Genomic DNA, 12,774 nt, shown 5'->3' on the forward strand with positions numbered 1-12,774 from the left:
GATCCTCGTCCCCTTAATGATGACGTCATAAAAACGAATATGATGTCATTGTGATGTATCAGGTTTGCGATAAATTATATATCTGTGCTAATGCCCTGCTTGATTCCCGCAAACAAAATTCAAACAGCTTGCCTAGTTTCGGAGATAATGGTATAGGCGAATTCCATTAGCGGCGATATTATGACGTCAACTTATTTTCTCGGAAGAATTTCCAAAATTGGAGGTGGTTACTGCTTGCGCGTGGGCTTTCTGCATATACATGGCAAGTTTCACGAAGATCCGATGAAAACTCTGGGTTGTGAAACAAAAAATGTCAAAAAATAGGAATGACGTCATGAAAATTGATATGACGTCATAGTGATGTATCATATGTGCGGTAATTCATCTCTGCTAATGCCATGTTCGATTCCCGCAAACAGAATTCAAAAAGCTTGCCAAGTTTCGGAGATAATTTTTTAGGTGATTTCCATTAGCGGAGATATTTTGACGTCATAACTTTTTTTCTGGGAGGAATTTTCAAAATCGGAGATGGTTACTGTCTGCGCGGGGTATTTCTACATATATATGTCAAGTTTCAGGAAGTTTCGATGAAAACTGTAGGCTGTGAAACAGAAAAGTCCACAAGAATAAGATGAAGAACAACAACGTGAGTAAGACTTAGAGATCCTCCATGAGGACCTAAAAATCGTTTTTTGCAGGAAAAAAAAAATCATTAACTCATTCTCTCTGTTATTTACTTTCTTCACTCATTATTTATCTCTTTCATTCTCAATACCTCCTCATGGATTTAATTTGCTTCCAAATATAAAATCTTTTAATAACATTTTAAAATATGTTTCATTTTACAAACCTACAAATTTTACAGCATCAACAACTCCCATATTTTTCTTCATTATGTCAATCTTTTCCTCTTCTTCCCACAATTTATTTTCCAATTCTATTGATCATGGAAATGCTCGGTCCATGAACTGTCCGTCATAATTTATTGTACGACCTTCCACTTTGCTTTTAGAAATCGTTCATTTCATCCCTGTCACAATGTCTATCTGTTTTTCAGAATTAGGGATCATGAGAATGACAGCCTGTACTACTCATGTGTTCCATATCACACACTGCATGTGCCACTCCCCCTGCTGTGCATCCCACACCCCTGTTGTATGATGCCCTCCCCTCCTTCACTACACATCCCATTCCCCCTCTCCTGCCATGCGTCATGCTCTCCCTCCCCCTGCCGCATGTACCACTTCTCCTCCTTCCATTATGCACCAATCTCCCACTTTGCCCACTAGCCTGCTCACCCCCCCCCCTCAACACAATCCTGCTCCCCCTTCCCCAGCTATGAGTCACACTTTCCCCATCACACGGCCAACCCCACCCTGCACCCTTTCCTCATCTCCTCCTTTCCCCTCCCTCACAGTGCAGTCCACCAATATTCAAGGTCTCTGTTCTAATATGGCTGCTGCTTTGGATGTTTTATGTTTAACTGAAATGTTTCTCTCACAGGATGTTTACAACCCCTCTGTGTCTCTCCTGGGCTAATCTGTTCCGCTTTGACAGACTTCTCTCCTGTCCTGGAAGTGGCATTTCAATATATATTGAGGAACTCCATTGTTCATTGGCTGTTGTCCACACTAACACCTCCAAGCCCTCTGGAATACCTCTGATTGTGTATATACCTCACTGTAACCACGTATATGCCTCTCTGCAACCACCTAATGTTTGTTTGTGGTATAGTATCCATCCAACGATGATGACTCTCTATACTTCTCTATTTCATCACACATGGATCAACTCATAATCACCCATCCCAACTCCGTTTCTCATCAGCAGTGATTTCAGCAACCATCATGCCAGCTGACGGTGTTTTGGTTTGTCAATAACCAGCCATGGCATTTCAGCAAAGGCCTTCTGCAACTCTGTGTGTTTGACCCAATCTGTAAACTTGCCAACCAAGATGTCTACAATTGGTGTCTCTTCCCTCCTGGGCCTAACATTGACTAACTTTCCATCTAATCTCTCTTGTTCCTCTTCTGCCCCTGTTGGCTGAACTGATAATTTTCTTGTGAAGACATATCATTCTGGCTATTGTAAAGGAGCCACCTCAATGATGCAGAATATAGCATTTTGCACAGACCAACTGGCAGGAACTTCAATCTGCAAACTCACAAAAGGATTGGGCTATACTATCACCGCCTGGGATTCCACCTGGGAATACTTTCAGAAAAGCCTGCATTCTCTCATACTCCAGTTTATCCTATCCAATCTGTGACTTTCTTAATCATCATTTTGATCCTGGTTCCATGAATCCTGTGGTGAGGTAGTAGTTGCAGTCGAGCAGCTTGCTTTCTCAGCCTGGAAAGCTAGCCCAACTGAGGGTAACTTTTCTTCATTCCATAAAACCCACAACAAGTATGTGTCTATCCTGAGGCAAGCTGAAGAACATCTTTCAAATCTCAAAGCTGAACTCTCCAACCAGTATCCTTCCTCCAAGTTGTGGTGCCACCTAGTGTCTGCTTCCCCTCAATCCCATCCCTCACCTCAAGCAGAAAATACTACAGACTCTGCCTGGGATAAGGCAGAATATCTACACTTTGTCTTTGCCTCCAAATTTCATATCCCCAAACCATCTCTTTCTGTCCCCATCTTGCCCCAACATACCCACTCTTCACTGGACTCCGTCTTTCTCAATCGAGAAGGTAGAGAAAGTTTTGTCCAGGCTTGACCCTGCTTCGACCATGGGTCCCGAGTGGCATCATTGCCCACGTTCTCAAATCCTGCTATCCCATTCTTGCTTCCCCTTTATCTGCCCTATTCAATCTATCCTCCTATGGCCACCTCCCATTTGCATGGAAGTCAGCCAACATCACTCCCATCTACAAGAAGGGTGCAAAAATAGACCCTAGTCACTATAGACCAATGATATTGCTTCCATTTACAAGCGATGCCATTGAATCCATCATTGCGTCTGATGTCAAGTCTTTCCTATTTTCAAACAGTCTGGTCTTTGCCAATCAATTTTGATTCCTTCCAGGTCACTCAACTCTGGATATGCTTCTGCTCCTCTCTCAGCATTGGTTAAGGGCTCTTAATTTCAAACAAAAGGTACGGCATCACCATCAACCATCATTTATCTTGGGCAAACTACATAGTAAAGCTGGCTTCCAAAGCCAGCCATAGACCTGGCATCCTCTTTTGATCCAAGTCTTTCCTTGGAAAATCAGAGCAACTCGCATTCTACAAGTTCTTTGTCCATATCTCAACGGAGTACTGTTATCCACTCTGGGCTGGCACCCCAGCATCTGACTCCTGGATTCTGTGAAATGTAAAGCACTCAAAATTATTGGAATCTTCTGTGATAAAGCCAAAGCACAGGGTCTATTGCTCTCGGATTGCAGGTAGGTCGGTGGTCTCTCTGTTTCCGACCATCTATTCTCCGATATTACTCCCTCTGCTCTCTCAGTCCTCCAACCTACTCCAGGATGCACACATTCTTCCAGTAACACCCTCCTGGTTAAAGGTAAGAAAAATCCAGGCTGACTGCACATCTCAACTCTTTTATTCCTCGCTTCTTCAATCTATGGAACCACTTTCCTCACTCTCACTCATCCTTCCAGAGCTTCAAGCAAGCAGTACTCAGCCTTCTCTTCTCCTCCCCAATTCTGACCCATGATCTTTATTAACCTTACTTGCTAATTTCCATTAACCTTACTTTCCATTAATTTCCATTAACCTTACTTGCTAATTTCCATTAACCTTACTTGCTAATTTCAGTGTTTCTTCCCCTCCTCCATTTCCTCTTTTCCTATTTATTCATTCCCATTAATGTTTGTCCTACTATAAGTTCTAATTTACTCTTCCATGAGCCTCAATCCTGTAAAGAAAAAAAAATGTACAAACAATTAAAATAAAAGCACCAATAAAAGCTGCATCGATGAAGTTAGATTTCTATATCCAGAATAGAATATTTTATTTATAATTATGCACTTTAGAAACCCATACTGAAGTGAGAATTATCAAACTTGGCTTGAAAACTGCTTGATAATCAATTGAAAATACGTAAACCAAATAAGACATTAATCTGTGGTTTTGTGGCAGGTAATTGTTGTTTTTTTAAATGTTATCCTAAAATGCATGAACATTTGATTTAACCCAGTTAATGAGATATACACTCCTGAACGCATTCTTTGTTCTTTCCTTGTTTTGTTCCTCCTGTTATTTGTATCTTTCTATCCTTGCTCTTCCTTTTCTTATGACCAACCAACTTGTGTCCTCTTTTAACATCTTTATATTCCACAGTGCATTGTAATAACATTATATATAACGGGCGGCAAGGAGAAATCTTTAGCCCAGAGTACCCACATCCGTACCCTGGAGAACTGCGCTGCCATGTCCGTATTGTTCTACCAGAGGGTCTCCATCCGTCGATTCACTTTGAGGACACCTTCGATGTGGAAAATCACCCAGAGATTGATGGCTGTCCCTTTGACAGCCTTACGGTATGGAAATGATAATCTTGCTTGTTGCATATATATTTGATATTGAGTTTGTTGTTTGTTGTTTGTTGTTTGTTTGTTTCACAAGTGCATCAAAAAAACCCTTTTGCTACAACTGTGTCCTTTTAAAATGGTATTATTTTACTAATTATGAAGCATCACATTTAATAAACAAACGGGAACAATTACTGTTGGAATTTGTTTCACCTTATATTATCATACCTGGTGCTTTAGCAGATGAGGCACTGGTGGCATAAGCTTTCCAATGACGATGAGTGTGTCTATTCACTAATGAACAAAGCACAGAGGACTTGATCATGCTTCCGACAGGATGGTGCGGAGGTATTGCACTTGGCTTTGAGCTCTCCAGTCTGGGTGTGAGCCTTGGCCCAGCTATAAACTATTGGATTGGTGCTTTGCAGACCGGGAGGTGAATCAAAAAGTATGACATCCAAGCTCAGATGGACAGTAAGCCGGTCCTCACATCTGATAGCATAAGTTGATCAATGTTAAAGATCCCAGGCTATCCTTTGTTAACAGTAGATGAGTTATTGCTGGTACTCTGAACAAATATCAAATAGCTGCACGTCTGCACCGTCAGTTGAACGAGAGGTCTCACTAGCCAGTTCGTGAAAGACATGGGCCAAAAGCTTTCTCCAGCCAACCCCACAAGAAGGTGGTAATAATTGAGGCCATTAAATAAGTACCTTATCCAGCAAGCTTCAAAACAAAACACACAATAACATCACTTTCACAATACCAGCCGACGATTAAGAACCAGCCATTCTAGTGTCATGGACAAGACAAAGTTCAGAGTGTAACACACGTTCCAGTTACACAGAGAGATACCGTAGTCACAAGCTCAAGACAAAGTCATGGACTGTCTTCAGTCTTTTTTGACTGGCTGACCAATACAATGATAGAGTTCTCCAAACTTTAAGCCATCAATGAAGTTGGCGGGTGCCTCTCAGTGATATGGTTGACTTATTGGTGTAATGTCATCAATGTCAGAGCAGATTGCAGATTATAATTATTGGCCAAATTCTCTCAAGAGTTTGTCAAAACTAAGTAGAAGTGAGGAAAATCCATTATCTATGGTGGTGTTGGGTTCATTTATTGACCAAGGATCATCTCTATTTTTGCATTGTTATGTTTGTGGGGTAGATGGATGAATTTCATAGTAAAGGTAGGATTGTATAGTATAGCATGGTCCGTGAACGGGTAGGAGACATCTCGATGTAAATTAAGTGGGGAAAACTGTGAGCTTAAGATTGTTACATGTCACCACAAGGGGGGTGGTGCTGTGTTAACTCGGAAGGATCTAAGGCTAGTTCTCCCAGTATGTGATGGCCCACTGTGACATTTTCCTCAGTTTTTGCATTTACAAGGCTAGCGATAAAAAGGAACCACATTCTTTCAACAACAACAACAATAGCCGACCTCACTGCCGACGGATTCCAAACACAATAGACAGGCTAAACTCCACCCCCCAGGAACGGTAACCAGCAGGCTCTGCCCCCAAGGGATGATTTCTCGGTGTCACATAAGAGGAAGGATGATCGAGTGGAGACAGCGGTCGGAACACAGAGGGTCTCTGTCTTGCCTCTCTTTGGCACGGTCAAGAAGGCTGCGTGATTCTCGTTGTTTGTGTTGTGTGAATTTGCTTGCGTGCTGGAGCAAGATGCTAGCCATTGACTGTTTGGCTGGGTCGTGAAGTTTGTCTGCTTTGGGAGGAGAGGAAGAGAAGAAGAGGAGTGCATCTCTCAGGTCAAACTCGGCATTATCCCTTGTTGGAGGATCGAAGAGAAAGGCTGGGCATTTTGCTGTGAGCGGGCCTGGTGCTGAGAGACGAGCGGTGTTGGCAATTTTGATTGTCAGAAGGAACTTTAACGACGACTGGTAGGCATTAAGGACCGCCTGCACTAATTGTCTCATGTACGTGTCCAAGGGGAGCATCCTCAGGCCATCTGGTGTGTTTTCCTCGACTCCATGCCATTTTGTGCATTTCCTGTGCAGTTGTTCGAGGTTTGCCAGGCTCCAAAAGGTCGTCTCTGGACCCAAAGCCGAGTGTTGGCAAAAGGGAGGAATTTTGTTTATTTCTATCTTTCCCCTTGTCTGTATTTGTGACTGAGTGGAGCCGTCTCAAATTTGGATTTAGTTTTACTTCACTTTTTATTTTCGCCCTTTGGTTTATTTTCATTTAAGTCATTGATTTTATGTTCATTAAACCATCATTTGTTCAATTTACTTGTGTTCGTATATTCGTTGTGGGTTCGAGAATAAATCCGTGTTTCTATTCTGGTACGTGCTCTGCCGCCTTCCATCACATGCGCGCCATAGTTGCCAAGAATCCTGGCTGTTCACCTCTGAGTCAAAACCGTTTGGTATCCATCCAGATCAGTGTTAACCGGGTGGACAAGATAGTATTATAGCTGTGTTTTATCTGGTTGGAAAATGGTATTCCAGGAGAGACAATGCCACTAATCAAAGCCAGGATTTATGTACCATCAGGCAGTCAGGTTGTCCTGTAAAATAACAAGCATCAATCTGGAGGCCTAAGCAAGGACAGTCCATACCTTGATTGTAGTCTATTATGGAATTGCATGACACAAGCTGGACAATCCTGTTTCATTGGTAAAGCATATCTGGTCAAAGTTTAGTGGAAATTTCGTTTTTTAAATTTTCCATTGAACACAAGGATGATGAGGGTGTCTATTTTACTAATAAAGCACAGAGGACTTGGTCATACTTCCGACAGGACAGTGCAGAGGTAGAATCGACAAGCAATTAATGTCCCTACAAATATTTATTTTTATTTCCCATGGTCTAGAAGTATTAGTATGAAGTACTTATTAAATGTTTTTAAGATACTCATCTCTAGTAACAGGAAAAGTTTAAGTTAATCTATCATTTTAAATTATTTCATGGACCTTATAAAGGTCAATTGTGTTGACTTTTAGTTTCACGCAGAGCTAAAGCTCTTAGCTACTTGTAACACCACCGTGAAATGAAGGTGCAACATGAGGCGGCGGAGGTTGGATTTGTCTAAAGAGGACAAAATATAGCTGTTAGTGTTATAAAAATATTTTTTTTCATTGTGTTACTCCATGAAAATCTATTTTAAATCTACTTTAATCTAGATGTTCATGTTGCTTTCAAAGATTACTGGAAGGGGTTAAAAAAGAAATAGACGTGAATGTTGAGCTTTGACTGTGGTGCAGCTTTTCAAATGCAGCGCAGGAAGCGACTACCGGATACGGGAGACAGACAACGCATGGACAAAAACCACACTTCATATTGTACGTGCCGATAGAAAGTCTACACCCCCTTTCAATTTTTTCACCTTTTGTTGCCTTATTGCCTGGAATTGAATTGCATTAAATCACACTTTTTTTCCACAGTAACCCCACAACTTCCAAGTGAAAAGCAAATTTGACAAATTTCAGAAAGTTAATAAAAAATACAAAACTATAATATCGTTATCCTCATAACAAAAGTGCCCAAGCTTCATCAGTGAATAAAATGACTAAGGCACTTTTATTATGAGGGTGGCGATATCATGGTTGGATAAGTGTCCACCCCCCTTATAATCTCATCTGCACCTGTAAATTAGCTCAGGTGTAACTAATCACCTTCAAAATCACACAAGTTAATTGGCCTCCACCTGTGTTTAATTATAGTGATTCTGATTATTTCAGAACAAAATCAGCTGTTCCTGTGGGTTTCCTCTGCTGGGTAGTGCATTTCACAGCAAAGACTCAACTACGAGACTCAATGAGCTTTCAAAAGACCTATTTTCAAAATAGGAGGTGAGAGAGGAGAGGGAGAGGAAAGACAGAGGAGGGAGGGGAGCTGTTAGGAGGGAGGGACCGAGGAGGGACAGAGGAGAAAGGGGGAGAAATACTTTTTCAGAGTTCAGAGTTTTTCAGTGTATGTAGGGTAAAGTTGTGGAAAGGCACAGATCAGGGAAAGTTGGTAGAGTCCTATCCCAACAGACTCACAGCTGTAATTGCTGTCAAAGGTGCTTCCCCCAAAGTCTTAACACAGTGGGGTGGACACTTTTCCAACCAAGATGTTCTAGTTTTGTATTTCAAATTAATTTTCTGAAATTTGTAGAATTTGTTTTTCACTTGGAAGTTGTGGGTTACGATGTATAAATAAAGGTAGAAAAAGTCTGATTTAATTCCAGGCTATAAGGTAACAAAAGCTGAGAATATTAAAAGGGGGTGTAGACTTTCTATAGGCACTGTGTATGATTATTCTGAAGTATTAACAAAATATAATGATGTGTTCATATTAAATATGAGCAAATATCACCCATCGCTTCACTGATGGGAATACTAAGAGAGGGAGGGGAAGAGAGAAGAGAGAGAGAGAGAGAGAGAGAGAGAGAGAGAGAGAGAGAGAGAGAGAGAGAGAGAGAGAAGAGGGGAAAGACAGAGGAGGGAGGGGAGCTGTTAGGAGCGAGGGACAGAAGAGGGTCAGAGGAGGGACAGAAGAGGGTCAGAGGGGAGGGGGAGAAATACTTTTTCAGAGTTCAGAGTTTTTAGGAGTGTATGTCGGCCTCACGTAAACACAAGTCCTGAATAAAAAGTATCCTGGAGATGACAATGTGAGTGATGTAATATATGATGTAATCACAATGCCGTTTTTTTCGGGGCAGGGCCAATCAGCATAGAAGGACACCAAGAAAACATTAAAATCTTCATTTCAAGATATTTCTTTAAAATAAAAAAACATCGATTAAGTATAAAGTGAAGCCATATCTATTCATTGAACCAAATATGAATTTTTGTAACATTTTACATCATAATTCCAATACTATGTTGCCCTGAGGGCATTATGTGTAAACCGAAAAGGTAAACTAGCATTACCTGTAGACCAAACCAGGTAAATTACTTCAATCCTGAAGGTCATTCGTGAATTAGCTGGATTTATCTAATTATCAGCCAGTGACAGATAATTCTCCTGAAAATCCAAATCCTTAATGAGACACAAATACATTTGGCTGAATTGAAGCCAAAGCTCCTGGCATGTCAATGTGGTGTCTTCACCATCAGGCAACCACTGCATCTGTGCTAATAGGATGAAGGGGAAATCATCTGTTCTTGTAACCAAGTTTTCTTTGATTTATCATATGAGACATGAACGACTGAACAGTATTTTACTTCCTCCACTTGGTAAATGATTTTAGTACAAAGTAAGCACATATTTATGTGATGTTTGGAAAGAACATCTATTCTGTTTAAAAAAAACAAAACAAATATGATGAAAATGGAAATGATGAAGAACAATAAGAAAATGTTGTTCATGTCATTTGCTCTTTAGATACGATCTGGTGGTGAGCTGTTTGGCCCATTTTGTGGCACGCACCCGCCAAAGGACATTCAGGCCTTAAGCAACGAAGTGGATATCGAGTTCCATACAGATTCTTCAGGTCAACACAACGGCTGGGCATTTTCTTACATGGCTCAAGGTCTGTAACATTTGTTGAAATAGAAATGGTTCAATTTGTATCTGGCCAATTGTTTACACTCATAAATAACCTTATAGTGGGGCAACTTAGCTAAATATAGCAAAGCAATTGTGCATTTTGTGAGGAAAGCACCAAATTTGGCACACTAGTAGCCTAACATATTATGAACAGATTTGGATATTGGGCCATCTCAAATTCAGCCGCTGATGGCTGTGGCAGCCATTTTCCACTGCCATCAAAAATTTTGAGATGGCCCAATATCCAAATCTGTTCATAATATGATAGGCTACGAGTGTGCCAAATTTGGTGCTTTCCTCACAAAATGCACAATTGTTATGCTAAGTTGTCCCACTATTATGCATATATTTTAAAGCGGTACCCTACATTACTTTTCGAGATAATCTCCAGCTTTGGACACACTTCTTCTGTTGAGGTGGAAGCTTTCCTATGTCTTCAATGTAGAATTAGGACTTGTATATCGCCAGTGCAGGAAATTTTTAAACTGCATTATTTGTCAAAAAAATTGCCTCCAGGACGATATTCATTCAGGCTATTCTCAGCACACCATACTGTGCTGCCAATCATCTATAAATTTCAATAGGATTGAAGTTTCTATTCACCTTAAATATAAAAAATATCCACTGTTCTCGTCTCTGTGTTATCTCATTTGCCACCATCTTCATTTTCAATCTTTCACACCTGTGTAGGCAGAGAAAGTCCTTTCTTACCCTGAACCTGCATTGGCAATGGGACCAAAGGGCATTCGTGCCTATGTTCTTCAGTCCTGCTCTGTTGCTCTTGATTCTCCTCTGTCTGCTCTCTGGAATTTGTCCATCACTTTTGATCATGTCTCGTCTGCCTGAAAGACAGTGAATATCACTTCCATTCACAAGGAGGGTTAGAAATCAGATCCTCTCAACTACAAACCACTCGGCTTAGTTCCAATTATAAGCAAAGTAATGGAATGTATCATCGTTGTAGATGATATCTGGCCATCAGTTTAGATTCTTTCCGAGTCACTCAACTTTGAATATATTTTTGCTTTTCTCCCAACAATGTTTGGAGGTCATAAGTCTCAAAACAGATGTCAGGTTAAGTGTCCTGGACCTATCTCAGGCACTCGATGGTCTGACATCCTGCTCTGCTTGCCAGATTCTTTCCCTGTGGCATACAAGGACACCTTCATACCTGGCTTTCAGACTTCATCCACTTGCACATTCAACACATGTTATCAATGTAACCCTCTCCTGTCCCAACGGAAGCTGGAGTGTCACAATTAAAGCAGTCTTGAACCAGTCTTATTTCTCAAAGACATAAAGAAACTCTTCAATATGTTCTGGAAAAACCCCTCTTCCTCTTTGCAGATAACTCTACATTGTGTTGTAAAGTAGTACCCCATTCTACTGACCAGACAGACAGCAGCTGCCTCAATCTCAGCTGATCAGGTCAGCTCAGGTGTGGGAGCATGCGCTGGAACAGCATGTCACTGTGCCATGCCTGGGGCTTGCGTCTAGCCATCCCCCAGGTGGATGCCTGGCCCACCTCCATCTCCTTGAGATGCTGATCAACCTGCTGTAACCATGAGGCATGTGGTTAGCCCATTGGCCTACTCCACTCACGAGGCTTCCTTGCTGAGAGAATCTGGTAAGCAGGATCAGTGTCGGGAAAATGAGCCACACGTCCATACAGCGGCAGCTGATGCTCACAGACTATGCAGGTAATAAATCTCATTTGAGTGTCTCTCAGCAACCGCTCGTTGGACACAAAGTCCGACCAGCGATAACCAAGGATTTTCCGGAGAGACCTGGTACCAAAGGAATTAAGTGTCCTTCTCAGATCCCTGGTCAGAGTCCAAGTCTCACATCCATATAGCTAGACTGGAAGCACCAACGACCTGAAGACTGACTTTCGTCCTCCTGCACAGGTACGGACTGTGCCACACCACATGATCCAGTAAATCCATGACTCCCCAAGTCTTACCCAGATGTCTTATGACCTCTGGCCCACAGCCAGCAGAGACATAAATATCACTGCAAGGAAAGTGAATCTTTTTGTGACCTCACCATCCTCACCACAAACAGGTATAGACAAGATAGCAGCATCCAAGATGTCAATTAAAGCCTGGATCTTAGTTTTGACCCAGGAAACCTATAATAATCCCTGTGGCTTAGACTCCTCATTCATCACCTCGAGGGCCCCCAAAAGGATATTCAGAATCTCCGCAAAGATGACGGCATCATCTGCGAATTTAAGGTCAGAAATCTTGATATTCTCAAATGATACACCTACACCACAGCTTGATCTCTCTGACATCCTCCACAGAATCCAGTCCATACAATGCTGAAAAGTGTGGGGCCTGTCCACACCCCTGACAAACTCCATTAACAACTGGAAATAAGTCAGAGATGGTATCAGCACATCTCACAGCACTCTCAGTACCAGAGTATCGTTCAGATATCAGATTGATCCATTTTAGTGGCCCCCCATGAAGACCAAAAATCCTCCAGAGGGCATCCCGATTCACTGAATCAAATGCTTTACAGAGATCAACATCAGCTGCAAGCAGCCCCTGCCAAAACTCTCATCTGCATTCTGTAAGGACACGAAGGGCAAGGATACGGTCAATCGTTGACCTCTTTGGTGTAAAGCCTGACTGCTCTGGGCACTGGTGCTCAACCAGATGGTGGCCAACCCTCTCAATAATTATCCGAGCAAAGACCTTGTCTGGCACTGAAAGCAGCGTCACCCATCGGTAGTTGTTGCAGTCCTTCCCTTTCCAGAGAGGGACAACAAGGCCACTCTTCC

The 12,774-nt window shown here is 41.8% G+C and overlaps 1 protein-coding gene across 3 annotated transcripts in view; it reads left to right on the forward strand.

Annotated features, from left to right (window-relative positions):
* Positions 1–12,774, forward strand: part of MASP1 (MBL associated serine protease 1) — a 103,499-nt gene that overhangs the window by 30,796 nt on the left and 59,929 nt on the right. For all 3 annotated transcript variants that reach the window (XM_085897849.1, XM_085897851.1, XM_085897848.1), the window contains exons 5-6: positions 4,297–4,496; positions 9,822–9,969. In XM_085897849.1, the coding sequence (XP_085753975.1) occupies positions 4,297–4,496; positions 9,822–9,969 (348 nt within the window). The remainder of the gene's footprint in view (positions 1–4,296; positions 4,497–9,821; positions 9,970–12,774) is intronic.

Source organism: Eptatretus burgeri, chromosome 10 (assembly GCF_056783735.1).
Source record: "Eptatretus burgeri isolate ZD-2024b chromosome 10, Ebu_testis_v1, whole genome shotgun sequence".
NCBI classification, from domain to species: domain Eukaryota; kingdom Metazoa; phylum Chordata; class Myxini; order Myxiniformes; family Myxinidae; genus Eptatretus; species Eptatretus burgeri.